Source organism: Phoenix dactylifera, chromosome 1 (assembly GCF_051530095.1).
Source record: "Phoenix dactylifera cultivar Ajwa chromosome 1, Ajwa_hap1_PhDact_Kaust_v1.1, whole genome shotgun sequence".
In the NCBI taxonomy this organism is placed as follows: domain Eukaryota; kingdom Viridiplantae; phylum Streptophyta; class Magnoliopsida; order Arecales; family Arecaceae; genus Phoenix; species Phoenix dactylifera.
This window is the reverse complement of record NC_143190.1, coordinates 53,633,681-53,650,892: the sequence shown is the minus strand read 5'-3', so window position 1 is coordinate 53,650,892 and position 17,212 is coordinate 53,633,681. Positions and strand designations below refer to the sequence as shown.

Here is a 17,212-nt window from a genome sequence, read left to right as displayed (position 1 = left end):
GATGGATATTCCCGGAAGGCTCTCAAATCTTATATGTTGATTATGTAGAAGTCATTAAAGCATGAAAATAGCTTCATTCATGTATCAAGCCAATTAGAGACTACCTAACCTTCCATATATAATCTCTTTCCTCGATATAACTGAATACGATTAGTAATTCTTCTTTTTTCAGTATTAGCATGCTATATGTAGTCTATAGTAAAGCATAAAGACAATTGAAATGCAATGATCATATATTCTACACCTATTTTGTCAAGAGAGCCGCTACCGGTAAAGCAAGGTTTGATATATTTGCTGCCGCATATGTCGGAGGTAATAAAAGTATTATTTTTGATATATTTAATAATAATCTTACACTACAATATCACCATATCATTTTTTTTCTTTTTTTTCCGTGAAAATGGTTAGGTGCCAAACTACCTAACTAGTAGTTCATACATAAATTCTTTTTTTGAGGAAGTGTACTATGTTATACTCCATAATATAAAGATGTAATGAGAGATACCTTAAACGACGAGATCTTGTCGCGGTACGTATGGATTTCTCTTGAGTTGGTCATTGAATACTTTTTCATGTTTTTCATGAAAAAGACTTTTCCATAAAACGTGAGAATCATATTTTCACGAAAATATAATTTTTTCGTCTCTTTTCTTTGAAAACTTCAATCAAATAAGAGGTATTTTTTTACTTTTCCGTCGACCATACTTTTTTTCTTTTTTTTTCTGCGAACCAAACGAATTCTTATACACTGAAAAGGAAAACTTTTCTTCCCAAGGACTCCGACCCCTTCTCCTTTCTCTCTCTCTCTCTCTCTCTCTCTCTCTCTCTCTCTCTCCAATTCTAATTTATTTTCTTTCCTTCGGAAATCGGAGCTGGAGGAGGGCTGATTCGCCCTCGGTATCCGCGAGAGTTGTTGGCGGAGGGCACGCTAAGCGTGTGGTAGGGACGACAGGCCGGTGGAGGAGAGTCTCGAAGACGTGGTGGTCGGAGCGCCCGTGTTTCCTTTCTCCTGGAGGCTTTTCTTCTTGGCAATGGGAGACAGTACATGGAAATTGGAAGCAGTGTCAATCGTTAGAAAAATTTGACGGCAAAATAATAAATAATGAGAAAGATGACAACCACCACTTTACCAAACCCACCACTCTAAAATCCGGTTTAATCACCCTCCCTCAAGTCCAATCACCGGTAGCCTACTTATCCCGTTTGACACTTTCTAGGGTCTTATCGCATAGATCTATATTATTCTGCCACAACAATTTCAAATCGAGGAATAAATTGTTCTCATGCAGAGTAGAAACCGAGCACCAATCAGGTCATATAACATAGCCAGAATCACAAAGTAATGAATTTTTAATTTATGAAGCATCTGACTTTTAAGTTAAACTCTAGAATGCAAATAATCCGCAGATGCCTAAACAAAAAGCTATCTACGCATATACCCCACATTCAACACCCCACTGCATGCTCAGTACCCCTATGCATTCAAGCACAAGGAACACTTAACAAGACCACCCACAGGAACCTAACAAAATTTTCTCCATATCTTGGGCATTGCGTAGGTCAAGAAAAATATACAAAATAGCTTTGAGGAAACAAAAAATTCTATTTAAGTATTATATAAAATGGTAAAAATCCATATAAGAAGATTAAGTTTACACAGGATAAGCACACAATTTTCTGTTACATGACAAGAATGGAAGAATTGAATTTCATATTCATTTCAATCTACAACACTGCTTCCTGCCTAGGAACACAAGTGACGAGGCTGCAGAAAGGACTTTTCCATGAGAGCTGTTGTCTGAATGCGCAGTTACAGATTCCAGCCAGACAAATAATATGCTTGACCAATAATATGCTTAACTAAACAGATTAGTACAAATTTCTGAGTCCGCACAATGGCACTGCCATATTTTAATCAACAAAAGCATCCAGTGGTTGATTAAGATGCACCAGCAGAAGAACTAAACATCTGAATCTGCTCAGATAAACAAGTTGATGAAAATTATGATCAGAATGTACATCATAAAGTTAAGATCAGAGTTACATAACGATTCAACAAACAAATCAGTGGCTAAGCGGATATACCCTGTTTACGAGCAAATCAACTTGCTCTCTGTACATCTCCTTCAGGTCAACAATGTCAGCTCGGAGTTCCTCCAACTGCAATTGGATGTCAACTTCTTTAGTACAGAACTTAGGTCTCTAGCATACTTCACAAAGCATATTGAGGAGTTCCCGCACAAACACAACCACAAACCATGTGCTAAATTGAAAATGTTTTGGCATTGAAAGGAAGCATTTAAATTTCAAGCATATAAATCTGACATTTACGGTGTCAAATAAACTGGATGAAGCATAAAGAAAGGCAAACAAAAAGGTGTTTTCTATAGCACCGCATGCAAGCAGTCATTTATTGTTCATACTACTAACACCATATGCTTAGCCTCGTACATTCATGGAACTCAAAAAATCCAGATGCAACCTCCAATGAGGGTATTCCTTAGACAACCTCAACATTTTACAGATGACTCATGTCTATAATGAGTCCTTTTCCCAATGATCTCTACAGCTAGAGATTTTTTAGAAAAAAAAAACAGATAATTCTTCTTACAGAATTCAATCAGCTATAGGTTGCTTCTAGAAAATGATCAATATATACATACATATGCATACAAACATATTATATATATATATATATATATATATATATATATATATATATGTGTGTGTGTGTGTGTGTGTATGTATGTATGTATGTATGTATGTATGTATGTATGTATTGTTATAGTGGAAAATGAGCATGGTGACATGGCATCACCTGATTGGTCCAACTCAGAACTGATGTGGTGTCCCGCGGTAGCTAAATCAAGTCTACCTCGGCCAAGTCGATAAGCTGGACAAGCATACCAGAAGACCTTCGAGATCACGTGTCACCCGATGTGAAGTCCCGCAGCCTAGTTGGATACTCTTCCAGCTTGACATCCTTTCTAAGCCGACCTGAATCCTCTCACCTCAGTTAGCGATTTTCTTGCCTTGCATGGAAAGGCGTTCCCCCGATCAAGACGGAGATACAAGATTACCACAATAGCCTCCCACAGTTAAGCCAAATCTTTTGGCAATTACAGTGCAATCCCAAATGGTTACATTAAGGCTCTAAGTTGTTAAGATACGATTCACAGAAGATTCAAGATCCCAACCATGAATAGGCCATGACCTCCTGCAAGAAAGGTACGAGTCCTCTAATAGACACCTTGAGAGCGAATACCTAGTACCGGCATTATTACCGGCATTATTATTAAGCTCTTTATTCTTTCTATCACTCTATCTTCTTCCTTATTTCTTACCAAAAAATCCTCTCTGACTTAAGCACCGAAGGGTCTAGCCAAAGCCAATTCAGCAAGTTCTCTGACCTCGTTTGTTGTCTTGCAGATCCATTGAAGCAGCCCCATGTCAGCAATCTAGGATTCAACAACAACAGATTGGCGTAGTCTGTGAGAATGAAGGAAGAAAAGCCATGAAGCTCAGAAGGAATAACCATCAAGGAGTTGCCCAACTAGAGTCTAATGGCTTCCCGCACATCTCTCCAAGATCTCAGCCCCCTCAACCAATCAGAGGAGTTGTCGATGCTGAATAGTTCAACCTACTCGTTCAATAGATGCAAGCCCTCACGACTATAATGTAGGACCTGCAACAACGGGTCGTCAATCCCCCTGCTAGCCATCTGAACCACCAGGGCGACAGCGCCAAACAGCAGCCATCCTCGCCCCAAGAGCCTTGAGAAGGGCTCGAGGAATGATTATTCTAGTTCCCCCTCCAAAACAAGTTCCAACTTCGACGACTCTCCTTGTCAGCCTAAAAAATTTGCCAGGCGGGAGGCTTACCTCGATCGTAAGATTGAGGAGATGTATAATGAGATCAAGACCTTGCATGGGCAGAAGCTCGAAATAGAGGACGATCCAAAGATGATGAGCAAACCTTCTACCATGGAGATTATGGAAGAGCCTTTACCGAAGAAGTTAAAAATGCCCTAGTTCAAGCATTATGATGGCACCATGGATCCAATGGACCATGTCGAGAGCTTCAGAGCTCTCATGCTACTCAAAGGAGCAACTGATGCCATGATGTGATGAGCCTTTCCCACCACTCTCAGGAAGATGGCTCGGCTCTGGTACTCGAGCCTTCTATCTAGCTCGATTGAATCCTTTAATCAACTCCGGCACCAATTCATCGGCCACTTCATCAGTAGCAAGAGGCAGAGGAAAACTTCGATCAGCCTGTTTGCCATCAAGTAGAGGGAAGATGAGTCCCTCCAATGCTATATCATCCAATGCTATATCAGCCAGCTCAACACCGAGATGCTAGAGATACACTTGGATCACTCTATCGCAATAGTTGCAGCAATGAACGGACTGAAGGCCTTGCGCTTCAGCTTCTCACTGAAGACAAGACTTCCCAAGGACTTGGCGAAACTCCTATCTCAGGAAGATAAGTACATCCATGTTGAGGAAGCCATAGCTGCTTGAAAAGAGGTGGCGGAAGAAAAAAACGACAAGAAGTACAAGAGCCACAATGTGAAGGACGAGCTAAGGAGAAAGCATAGCTAAGAAGATAGAAACTCCATGCAACCTCAGAGTCCACCTCGAAGGTTCAAGAAGTACACTCCTCTTAAAACTCTGAGAACTCAAATCTTGATAGAAATTCTAGATCAGAGGTGTCCACATTGGCCTCGAAAGATGAAAGCCTCTACCGAGAAGAGGGACACGAGAAGATACTATCAGTTCCACAACGATCACAAGCATAATATCGAAGAGTTCCTGCAGCTAAAAGATGAGATTGAGACCTTTATCCAATGAGGGTACCTCGGCCAATATGTGGACGATTGGAGAAACACCAGTCGGGACAGGCGAACCCTCGAAAGACGAGATGATGATCAACCACTTGTTGGGTAAACATCGCTATCTCTGAAGGACTCATCGTTGAAAGACCCAGTCCTCCAGCCTATGACCAACCAGCCCAAGCTAAAGAATTAGCTCCATGAAAAGAAGCCGCAGAGAGTGGAGCATAAAAGCCCCGCACTAGATCCGGAGAACTCATGCCAAATAGCCAAGCACGAAAAGCTTGAAGGGGTACCCTTAACTCGCATATGAAAAACTGACAACCTCATGGTACGTCATCAGTAAGAATCATGACACTAGATTCTATATCCTTTATTACTAATCATTAATGAAATTTTGTTTTAGTTCCTCGCTAAAAATCATCCCGAAAAGCCAAAGTGTCACAGATCGTACGTGTTTTGCAAAAGCTGTCGACCTTGAAGGCAGAGATACCTCCATTCAAAAAGTCCTACCTTAGCCTACGCTCGAATGGGAGGCACATCCAACCTAATCACCCGAGTGTTAGCTCTCCAAAAAAACCCAACCAATCATAGGCCCATTGGCTACCAAAAAGGACCGTTGTCCAACCTCGGAAGTATTATAGTCCACCTTGGTCGAACAATGCCAAGAACTGAGGGTAAAGACTCGTTGACCACCAAGGACTGTAGTCCAACACCCGAGGACCGTACCGGACAATGCTGAGAATGGGGGGCAAAGGCCCATATGCCACCCAAAAAGGCTTCTAGGCCACCTTGGCCGGATAATGCAGAGAACCGAGGATAGGTACTGTATCTTGCAAGGCTTGTTGGCCACCTTGAAAGGCTCGTAGGCCACCTTGGTCGGGCAACACCGAGAACTGAGGATGGGTACTATACCTTGCAAGGCCCTGTGGCCACCTCAAAAGGACCGTAGTTCACCTCAGCCAAACAATGCCGAGAATCGATAGGTACTATATCTTGCAAGGCCTGATGGCCTCAGAGAACCGGATTTAGCTATCTCGACCTCCCTACTTCTATGAAATTCTGGCTATATTCTTATCAAATTCTGGCTTTATTTTTGCGGGGTTATGGGTTATATCTTTGTCTAACCTCTGCAGAAGTATCCCGGCTTATCTCTAAAAAGTATTATTTCAGCCAATTTCTTTATGGCATTCTAATCGTATGTCGGTCTATCTCTAGAAGGTGTTGTAGCCATATTTCGGCATATCCCTAAAGTGCTTATGGCTTTATCTTATTTCAGTAGATATTCTGACTTTATCATAGCTCATTTTATCTTATGGCATTATGGACTTATCTCGGCCTATCTCCAAGAGCATTCTGATCTTATCTCAGTCAGCCTTTAAAGGTTTCTTCGGTTGATCTCAAGCATTTGTAATTATTTCTAAAGTGATTATGGTTTTATCACAGCTTTCTTCTCATCACTCAATTTTACTTAGCCAACCTCATACTTAAGCTCACCTTTAAAGTACTCTAGTCTAGTTCGTTCGACCTTAGCGTTTGTGAGACGACCACAAATTCTCGAAACGAGAGGTCAATCATCTAGACAACAAAAGTAGTGGTACACATAAAAGTAATTCTATTTTGTTACTATTACAATATGTGATCACAAAATAGGTCAAAGACCACACAAGGCTCCATTGCAAAAGAAGATCAAAATGGGTCGAGCCCCGGTTCTACAAGGTCAACGACTTCGACTCGGCAGTGGCGCCAAGCGCAAGAAGTTCACAAAGAGACCAACTCCTTAGGGCCTGAAGGTTCCCTAACGGCATTGTCATTGCCCTCAAAAGGGCTGAGGCTGTTGAAATCAGCCCCAAGGAAGAGCTTCGCCACCTTGCCCTTGCACTCGTTGAAGCCCTCCACAAAAGTCTCAACTAAGGCGACGGCGAGTTCCACATGATAGTCCCACGAAGCCTTATACTCCTCCACAGCTCAGAGGGCCTCTCCACCTTGGCAGCCTGGAACTTGGCAATCTTCAACTCCTTCTCAGTCGTGGCAGCTCGAAGCTCAGTCATCTTAGCCCGGTCCTCTGCAACCCCCAACTTGCATTTTGCAAATCTCAATCTGGCCTCCAACCCTTCAAAGACAAGGACGAAGTTACGAAACCACCACTTAGTAGCAACCTAAGTGATCGTCTACTAGAAGGGGCCTAGCGAAAACTCTCAGTATAGAAGAATGAACTCGAAAGGATTTCTAGAGACTTTCCAACTATGGCAGAATTTCTAGGGCTTGCTCTCCTTATATAGAGCCCTGAATGACTCGGATCAGCTCGACTGATCATTTCTCTACTCATATCAGCAAACATGTCATATCTACCTTCCTCTGGATGGTCAGCAACGCCCTCAGAATTGAAACAAGGCAGTTCATCCTTCGAGACATGCCAACTAAAAATTTAATACCCTTTTCAAAGCAGTACAGAGTCTAATGTAGTTACTTCGCCTAAACCAAAGAAGATGGCTTGGACTTAAAAGGGGGACAGTGTTATGGTAGAAAAAGAGCTTGGTGACATGGTATGACCTAATCGGTCCAACTCAAAACTAATGTGGTGTCCCGCATAGCCAAACCAAATCTGCATGGGGTAAGTCGAGAAGTTGGACAAGTAGACCAGCAGACCTCCAAGGTCGTATGTCACTCGATGTGAAGTTCTGCAACTCAGGTGGATCTCTTCTAGCTCGGAACCCTTTCCAGACTAACTTGAATCCTCTCACCTCGGCTGGCAGTTTTTCCGCCCTACGTAGAAAGATGTTCCCTCCAAGTCAAAGATGAAAATTAACCTAATAGCCTCTCATAGTTATGCCGAATCTTCTAGCGGTTATAGTGCAATCCCAGATGGCTAAAGCATGACTCCAAATTGCTAAGATACGATTCACAAGAAAGGAATGAGTCCTCTAATACATGCCTTGAGAGCGAATCCCTAGTATCGATATTATTACTGCCATCGTTATTAAGCTCCTTATTCTTTCTATCTCTCTATCTTCTTCTTCCTTATCTCCCATCAAAAAACCCTCTCCGACTTAAGCATCCGAGTGTCTGGCCAGGACCAATCTAGCGAGTCCTCTGACCTCGTTTGTTGTCTTGTAAATCCACAGAAGTAGCTCACATCAACAGGATATACAGCAACATATGTATATGTATATGTATCTATATGTATGTATGTGTATATGTATCTATATCTATATGTATATATTTATATCATGGTATGTCATACCAGTCCAAACTGGACAGTACAAGACGTACCGTACCGATTCAGTACCGGTACGGATGGCGTACCGACACTCGGTACGTCAAAAATACTTCGTATCATACCATACCAACACTGTGCTAGTGTGGCACCGATACGGGTCCGGTACTAAGACGGCGAACCTTGATTTATATATGTATATATTTATATATGTATATGTATCCATATGTATGTATATGTACACATCTATCTATCTATCTATCTATATATATATATATATATGTGAATTATGTATATATGTGTGTGTTGTATACATGTATATGTGTGTGTATGTGTATATATGAGTGTACGCGCGCGTGTGCAAATTTTCCATTCGCAGCATCATGCATCAAGTAATCCTCATTTACCAACATATAACAGCAACTCAGCGATCGCAGTCTCAACCCCCTCAACTCTCCGAAAAATATCGTCCACAACCTCGCGGTTCCATCGCCGGAGATGCCTCTTAGCCAACTCTAGTTTGCGCAACACCCGGTGCATAGCATCCCCACGCACTGGGGTGCGCCATGCATCACGGACAATATCCCAGGACTGGGGGTAAGATAGCCAAACCTTCTCAAAACGAAAGGGGTTGTGATGACTAGGTCCCGATGATGTAGAGATCAGCAGGGGGCAGTGGTCCGAGGCGATCCGTGGTAAGTGACTAACCTTGCAGGTGGAAAAATGGAGGATCCAGTCAGGGGATGCAAAAGCCCTGTCTAGATGCTCCCAAACCCTCACACTGCCAAGCTGATTATTGCACCAAGTAAACTGAGATCCAGAGAACCCTAAGTCCACCAGGCCAATATGCGACACGAAATCGCGAAACTCCCTCCTGTCCGCTCGATCCATGAAAGCAGCCCCACCCCTCTTGTCACTTGAACTCAAGATGCAATTGAAATTGCCAACTACAACTGTCGGGACACCCTGGGCGATGAGACTGGTGATCTTCCGCCAGAGGATCCTCCTGGTCCTGTAATCCGTGCTCGCGTACACCCCACACAGTACCCATGGAGCAACATCTGGTGCCGATACAACCATAACTACCTGTTGGGGACAGTTGTGGAAGACATCAAAGGTCGCCACCCCTCGCCTCCACAGGAGCAGGATACCTCCCGACAGCCCATGGGAATCGACTGCATATGTCTCTCAGTCCCTCCCCAGGTGCCGTCTCAGACGTGCAAGCCCCTCACCAGATTGTCGGGTCTCACTAAGAAAGCAGATCTCCGGACAGTGAACTTGTACTAACCGTTTGAAGGAAGACATGAAGGACGGTTTGGCCGCCCCCTACAATTCCAGGCTAGGACCCTCATGGATCACAGTCCACGTAGTCGGCCTCAGACTCATTCTCCCCCTGGGTCGCCGGGCCAGCCTCAAGCGCGCTACCAGGGCCCACCCCGTGCTCATCAGATATGACCTGCATGACTGCCACCCTGACACGCTGTAAAGCAGTCGTGTGGTCAGTGCCCCCTTCAGGCGTCAGTGGCATGGCCTGACTCCCCTCCGGAAGCGGCACGGGGTGGCCCCCCACCCCACTCCCACTGGAGGTAGCCTCTACCTGCTCTCCCGCAGCCGGAGGCAGAGGGCTGAACCGGAAAACTCCATCAGGATCAGTACCCACCTGCACGTCCCATGGCTGTGCCTCACTCATCACGCCCGACGTGAGAAAGGCCTGGCAATCGTGGACGGGTCAACCCCCCGACAAGGGGGGCTGTACTGAAATGGCCCTGCCAGTTCCTCACTCTGGCCCTGCAGAGCGAGATCAGCCTGACTCCCCAGGCCCTGGCCTACAGCTCCCTGGCCCAGGGATCAACCACGAGCTGGGCCTGAAGGCCTAGCTACCGCGGGCCTTCAGCAAACTGCGCGGCCGGGGGAGTTCAACCGCGCGCGTCCTCGCAGGAGCCCAGCGAGACCTGGGCCCTCGCGACCGAAGCGTCGGGCGCGATTCCAGCGCCCGGCGCGAACCCGGGTAGCGAGGCATGCCGATGGCATGGGCCACGCCTGCGCCCTGTGTCCCCGCCAGCCCGCGCCCCTGGCGCCCGGCCCTGTGGGCCCGGGTGCGTTGGGCTCCTCGGCCCACATTCGTGTGGGCCTGCTGGGCCCCCTGTCCGAGACCCCCAAGCGGGGCAAGGCCCGCTTGCGGCCTAGGCCGCTTCTGGGTTTTGGCCCGAGCTATGGCCGCTCGGCTGGGCTCCGGATCGGCCCGCACCGGGGCCTTGCTGAGTCGCCGACTCAGCCCCGGGTCCCCCGACTCGGCCAAGAGATCATCGGCCAAGTCCACCTGGATGGGGCCGAATGGGAGCTCCGAAGGCCCATCCCCCCCAATGGCCAGCAGCGATTGGCAGCTTGCCACCTTCGCTGGCTTCTGCCAGCCGTCGATGTCCACCGGGGACACCGGCGTGGGTGGCCAAGCCGCCGGAGACGGCGGCCGAGTCGAAGACGACCCAGGCCCCGATTTCGACTCGGTCGTCTCCCCCGGCCGCGGCGGCCGATTCTCCCGCGGGAGCCTCCACCGCGTCGCCACCATCCAGGGGCCATAGATCGGTCCCTGGACCTCCTCCCCGACACCCGAAGGCGGTTGAGCAGGCCCGCCCCCCGGGTCCACCTCCGCCGAAGCCAGACCCCCCTCGGCGCGAGCGGTCACCGCAAAGCGGCAAGCCGCGGCCTGGTGACCCATCCGCCTGCACCGGGAGCAGAGAGCCGGGGCGTTCTCGAAGACGAAGGGCTGCCATCTCACCTTCGTCTTCCCCTGGATCAACACACCCGGTAGCAAGGGTTTGGTGGTGTCAACCGCCACCTTCACCCGGGCGAATCCCATCGCCTGCCGTTGCTCGGTGACGCCGTCCACAGCAACCGGCCGGCCCGCCCGAGCGGTGATGTGGAGGATGGTCGACGTCGACCAGTACTCCGACGGCAGACGAGGCAGGCGGAGCCACACCATTGCCGTCTGCACGGCCTCCTCCCCGGATTCGAAGTCCGAGACCCATGGGCTCATGGCGAGGAGCTGCCCCGCCACCACCCATGAGCCCTCACTCAGTGCCCAGTCCCGGTCCTCCGTCGACCAGAACCGTAGGGCTAGGTAGTCGTCCGCTAGCGGGACGGCCACCACCTCCTTTGTTTTTGTCTGAGCGGCGACGTCCTTCGCCACCCACTCGGCTGGGGCACGGCGGCCGAAGCTCCGGACCACCGCCGCCCGCCCTTCCCACTCCCACCGAGCCGCATCAATCGGCTCCTTCGGAACCAAAGCAGAATGTATTTTAGAACTATCTAACTCTTGTCAGGAAAATGTAACACTTGTTAAATTAGTAGGCAGCTTTGAACTGGACTCGAAAAAAAATCCAAATTTTGAAGACATGTACCACATAGAACTAGTATCTCTGCCTGATGAAGGAACAGCTTTTTATAACAACAGATGGAATCATAGAAGACATTAAATAAGAAAAACTAGGTGATAAAATCGGCTAACTTTTGAATGATCACTATACATGTGTACCTGTCACTTTTGTGAGTGACAAATCATGCAAACATTGCAAGAGAAAAGAATACCTCTTCATCACGTTCGCCCATAAGTTCCAGAGCTGATGAGTGCCTTCGCCTTAAGGCTTCTAGCTCTGCTCGTAAGCCAGGCAAAACAGCTGCTTCTGCTTGCAGCTTTTCACACTGCACAGAAACCAAAATCCAGCATTACAGTTGTGCATGATACAGGGCAGAGAGATTCCACAAAAGAAAAATTGCAAGGAAATTTACCTGCTCTGTCATCTTCACCAGTTCCTCAGCCAGAGAATCACGAATCGATTCCAACGAAGCCTACAGAACATAAGTAGAGGCAGTGAGACCAAATGCAGCCACAGTTTCAGAATTTGGAAATAGTTTCACCCTTGAAACAGATCAAAATTTGTTTTGAACACAGTATTCACCAAGAGGTCTGGAAGAATTTGAAAAATAAAAAGATCAAAGAAAACAAGGTAGAGGTAATAACAACAAACAACAGCAACAACAACAGCACAAGAAAAAATAGAAAATAAAAAATTAATATGCAATGAATGAGCATATCAAAAACAAGCCAGAATTCCTGGATTATGTAGTAACTTGATCGCTCAAAAATAGGTCAGATAATCATCATGGATAAATGAAAATATTACATGATTACTGAACTTCTATCAGTTTATATATTATTCGGTTGAAAGTTTTTCTTGACAACCAGAAAGCATAGAATGCAAACAAAACTTAGTAAAAATGCAGGCATACATGCATCATCCCACAATTTACATCTAAAGAATCAAATACTGTTGCAATGGTAAGATACTGGTGGTATCATTCCAATGGAAAACCAGCACCACTACCACCCTCAGGATGCTGAAATTGATTGGTACTTAACAGTCTATACAGAAACTGTACCTGTTACTTTTCATTTTTATTGATTTTGGTAGTCTTGGTACATGCTGTCAGTACCGTACTGTTCTGGGACAAAACTATTGCAGGGTTCATACTAGTATTTAAAACCTCATCTCTCTCTCTCTCTCTCTCTCTCTAGGTTTATATGCCCACTATTGCAGATTCAATTACCGAGCAACATGAGGTTTTGGAAATAAGATTGGACTGATAACCTCATTCTATTACAATGACAGAACAGCAAGGAAGCAACTTTGCTTCCCCAAACCTGAGCTGAAGAATAACATATCACCTGCTTCTCAAGATTTGCTATAGAAAAGTACTAACTGTTGCACTAAAAAATGGCCGGGCTACTGTTCTTTAACCCAGATTATTCAATGAACTCTTAGAAAGCAATTCCAAATGAAAAAAAGGATATGTTGTCTCCATACCAAGCGTGACATATATGATGAAATTTCGCCATCCTTTTGACGAAGTGCTGCTTCAAAAGCACTCGGAGTCATGCTCTTCAGAAAATAAGGGGACATGCTTGTTTCCCCTGATATTCTCCTCTCAGACAAAAAGTTGTCAGATGAGTCCAAAGATGCTTGCAAGAAAAGACTTTCTTCCATGCTACTCAGACTCTTAGCACTTGAAAGCTTATGACTGGGGACATTACCTGCAAATAAAAGAAGGGAAAGAACAAACAAAACCAAAGTGGATAGACATTTTTATGAAAAAAAATCCTTCTACTATAGTTTGGAAAAGGTTCAGAATCTATTAATTACCATTTTCAACAAAAGGGTTAGTGTGTTTACGTGGGTCTTGATTGGCAGCAACAGGAAGTTCACGAGAAGCAGCTTTTTCCAGTTCCAATCTCGCATTTCTTTCTCTTTCTAGCTCCTACAAATAAGCACAAGTTCAAATAAAACAAATGGTTGATATACAGAGATATTGAATCAAATTTACAGGTCAAAGATTAGCACACTACCTTACAACCATCCACTCAACCATAAATAACCTGACCTTCTGTATTTATGGATAAAGGTATAATCTCAAGCTTAAGGACATTTCACAATAACGCACGTAGCTGAGATGTGAAAGTTTCATTGGGTTTATGATAGTGCGGTATTGCAAAATCTGTTCAGTACATTAAAGAAAAAAAATCTAAGGAAAAACAAAAATAAAAAATGACAGAAAACTGATTGTTATGGTATGATCTTGGGCAATGACAGCTGGAGAAGGCTGTAGTATCAGGCAAAGATGTATGTAATGGTTGGCAAGAATTGAGATGAGAAACTCTAGACAGCAATCAGGAGAAAGGATTCAAAGATGCTGATAATTAGCAACTCAACAATCGAATAAATTTCAAAGATGAATACTCCAAATACCTAGGACAAAGAATGCTAGTTAAAAGCTTCAATCTTTTCATTTCCGAAAAAACACATAATCAGATAGCAGATAGAAAGTTGGCTCAATAACAAAAGAACCATCAGCTTGAACACATCTTGATTATGTCAGTATAATAAGAAAAGAGTTTTGGCCAATGCTGGTCAAATAAGCACATACAAATTATGGAAGTCAGTTTGCTTCTAATGCAGGAAGCGAAGTGCACTTTCAAATGACTACTATGTTCAATGGAAAAATGATGCATACTTAACAAGCAACAGACAAATGTTACCTTTTCCAGAAGTTCTTTGTGTGTCACTTCGTCTTGCAGCTCTTTTTTGTGTTTGCTTCTAAGCTCTTTAATTTCATCTTCAAGCTGTTTGGCCCGACCCTCTTGAGTTGCAGCTTCCTCCACTGCAGCTAGATATTCTTGTCTGCTTTCAGAGGCCCTCTGCCTCTCCTTTTCAAGGGACCGGCTCAGCTGTGTTTGTTCTGTTCTAAGACATGTGATCTGAAAAGTCCCATGGATTAATTAAAGCTTAGTTCCATCACTTTCATGAACGAAGTAGCCAGGGGCAAAAGGGTACCTGGGTTTCTAGAACTGTAATCCGAGAAAGACTTTGGGATAGACGTTCATTCAGTGCCCGCACCCTTTCCTCTGCAGCCGCAGCTTTGGCTTCTGCCTCCTGTCAATTCAAGTGAGTACTGATAAGAAGAACCATGGTTGTGTTTCCACATGCAACTAGGTGTTTTCTGAGACACTAGCTTGGTAACTAATTTGACCAGATCTAAAGTCCAAATGGGAAATGCCTTGCAGAAAACCTCAACAAACATGGAAAACTATCAGAGTGGTTCGAGATATGGAGAAAGCATATAAACCTTCTGCGAAACCACTGAAAACCAGTTTCCAGAGGCTTTCCATAAAATTTGGCATACTTATCAGCAGTTACTATCTCGTACCCATAAATCTGGCATTATTGCCATTCATTGCTTACTGCTGCTTCAAAAATAGATTTGTGCGTATGTTCGTTGAAGTGGCAGCATTGACAAATAAAACTAGAAAGATATGTGAGCAATATCTCTAATAAGAGAAAACAACCTGCAAGCGAGAGTTTAGGGCTCTCTCTACACCAGCCCAGGCTTCTGCTCTTCTGGCAGTTGTCTCCTATTAAAATTAAAAATTCCAAAAGATTAACAAATGAATTTTGATAATATAAATGTAATTCTGAAGAATTAGACTAGCATTAATTGTTGACAAAACAATCTCTGCACCATGCTGATCATGCAAACAAAGAAAGAAGGTGCCTCAAAGACAAGAAATAAGCAAAACATTTTAAAAAATAAAAAACCTGCATTGCTTCTATCTGCCTTAGAAGTGGCCTGGTTGATTCAGGAACTTGGGTGATCAACTCATTATAACGAAGTTCGCTTGCCTGGAGATCAGAAAATATAATTTAAGATACAAGCCTTGAAAACCATCAACCACAACTAGATATGAACAATAAAAAACTTTCAAGATCAGGAAGCATCACATACTTGATAGCGCTTTTGAAGATCATCAATATCTCTTCTGAGCATTTCTTCTCTGAAAGCTGCCTGCAATAATTGACCCAGTCGTAAATGAATTACTTTCCAATGAAAGATTAATTTTAAATAGATAGGGTTAGTGGAATAACATGGGACAAAAATAGGTCTAAACAAACTACAGAAAATTTATAAAGTCTGTCTACAAAGAGAAGTTCCTAATGACTGAAGACGGAGATAACTGTGTTCAAAAAGTACCTGTTGCTCTGTTCTGCTCAGAGTTTGCCTCAGCTCCTCAAGTGTTTGAACCAGCATAGCTTCCCGTTCACTAGCTTCTCTCAAGCGACTCTCGAGCTCTATTCTGGCTTCATTGTTGGCCCGTGCCTCTGCTAATGCTTCAGCCTCCTTGGCTGCGTTAAGTGCATTGGTATAAAATTCTTTCTGAGCAGCAAGTTCCACTTGATTTCTCTCTATGGTTTCTTGCAGCAACTTTTCAGTTGCTGCCTTGTCTCTTTTAATACTCTCCACTTTTGACTCCTCAACCTAGAATGACCCATGAATGAATGAATAAGAATTCATGCAAACTGAAAATGGTATTCAAGCCAGTAATGTCCAAACTAATAGTTATGTCGAACAAAATCAAAAAATTGCACCCTAGTACAGATAAAAATGGACACAGGGTCTGCTATAATATGCACTCTTAGATAAATAGAAATTTCTGCAGCAGTTTTCTCAATGGGAAGCTGAGATTCAAATAACATAAGGACTTTCATTTAGAATCCTCCAAACAATTCACAAAGACATATCCAACTTTATTAAAATTCGAGTGAAGTTTCCCATTGGAACTTTTCAAATTTCAGAAGATTAATATGTAACCCCATAAGTTCCTTGACATACATCTTTATGAATCTTGAGACCAAATATAGAACATTGCTGCTTTCATATCTTAGCTTTAGATGCAAAACTTGACTTGGAAGGTTTAGAGAAACCCAAAAGAAGCAGCACTGCTAAGGAAGCAGTTAAGTCAATTCACTGTAAAAGTTGATATATAATTTAATGATATTCCTTTCATAAGATTGGTAGCATCTGGATTCAAGAGAGGAAAAACAAGGATACCTTAGTGACTATATGCAAATATAATAGCAATTGTTAGTTATGAGTTCAAAAAAGTTTGAGAGCTTTGTGGGAAAAGGTGCATGAGCTCCTAGATAGGTCCAAGAGCCCATAAAATATCCAAGGTAGGATTGCAGGAGATTTCTGCAACGACACTTGAGATCCATCCTTTCTTTTCTGGCCATCAGTACTTAAAATATCAATTATAGAGATACTATAATTACTTATTGAACATGAAGACATCAGAATAAAACATTCCTGCACATGGAACACCTTACAGTTCATACAAACACACTAAGATATAAGAAATTCACCATTTCAAAATTTATAAGCAAAAATGTATTTGTGCGAGGAAAATTTTTGACCAATTTAATTTACTGTATCATCCACTTAGTGTACAGATTAATCACTCAATTACCTGAAGCTTTGAGTTGAGCCTTTGCTTTTCTTCCTCAAACTCCCTGATCTGGCTCCAATACAACAGATTAGTAAATAACATTAAAATTTGTATTTTATAAATAAGAATGTTAAAGACATGAAAAAGATCAGAAGATAGAATCTTATTCCATGCCTGTGCCCTTAGTTTCCTGATAGTTGCTTCTTGGGCAGCTTGCTTTTTAGATAGTTCTTCACCTGTTCAAAAGTAAAACAAACCCATGGAGAGATTAGTACAAATTTGCAGAACTCCTTTAAACTCACAAAGAGATGCCATGCATCAGATATCA

The 17,212-nt window shown here is 43.7% G+C and overlaps 1 protein-coding gene across 8 annotated transcripts in view; it reads right to left on the bottom strand.

Annotated features, from left to right (window-relative positions):
• Positions 1 to 1,583: 1,583 nt before the first annotated feature.
• The window catches only part of LOC103706849 (golgin candidate 5), a 39,966-nt gene continuing 24,337 nt past the window's right edge, over positions 1,584 to 17,212 (bottom strand). For 4 of the 8 annotated variants that reach the window (XM_008791099.6, XM_008791100.5, XM_008791101.6 and 1 more), the window contains exons 7-20: positions 17,059 to 17,120; positions 16,906 to 16,953; positions 15,633 to 15,917; positions 15,387 to 15,446; positions 15,200 to 15,283; positions 14,950 to 15,015; positions 14,438 to 14,536; positions 14,143 to 14,361; positions 13,250 to 13,364; positions 12,914 to 13,140; positions 11,838 to 11,897; positions 11,637 to 11,750; positions 2,086 to 2,160; positions 1,584 to 1,975 (exon numbers count right to left, since the gene is read on the bottom strand). In XM_008791099.6, the coding sequence (XP_008789321.2) occupies positions 1,940 to 1,975; positions 2,086 to 2,160; positions 11,637 to 11,750; positions 11,838 to 11,897; positions 12,914 to 13,140; positions 13,250 to 13,364; positions 14,143 to 14,361; positions 14,438 to 14,536; positions 14,950 to 15,015; positions 15,200 to 15,283; positions 15,387 to 15,446; positions 15,633 to 15,917; positions 16,906 to 16,953; positions 17,059 to 17,120 (1,550 nt within the window). In that variant the 3' untranslated portion in view covers positions 1,584 to 1,939. The remainder of the gene's footprint in view (positions 1,976 to 2,085; positions 2,161 to 11,636; positions 11,751 to 11,837; positions 11,898 to 12,913; positions 13,141 to 13,249; positions 13,365 to 14,142; positions 14,362 to 14,437; positions 14,537 to 14,949; positions 15,016 to 15,199; positions 15,284 to 15,386; positions 15,447 to 15,632; positions 15,918 to 16,905; positions 16,954 to 17,058; positions 17,121 to 17,212) is intronic. The other 4 variants (XM_008791102.6, XM_088706210.2, XM_088706211.2 and 1 more) reach the window with 1 other exon arrangement.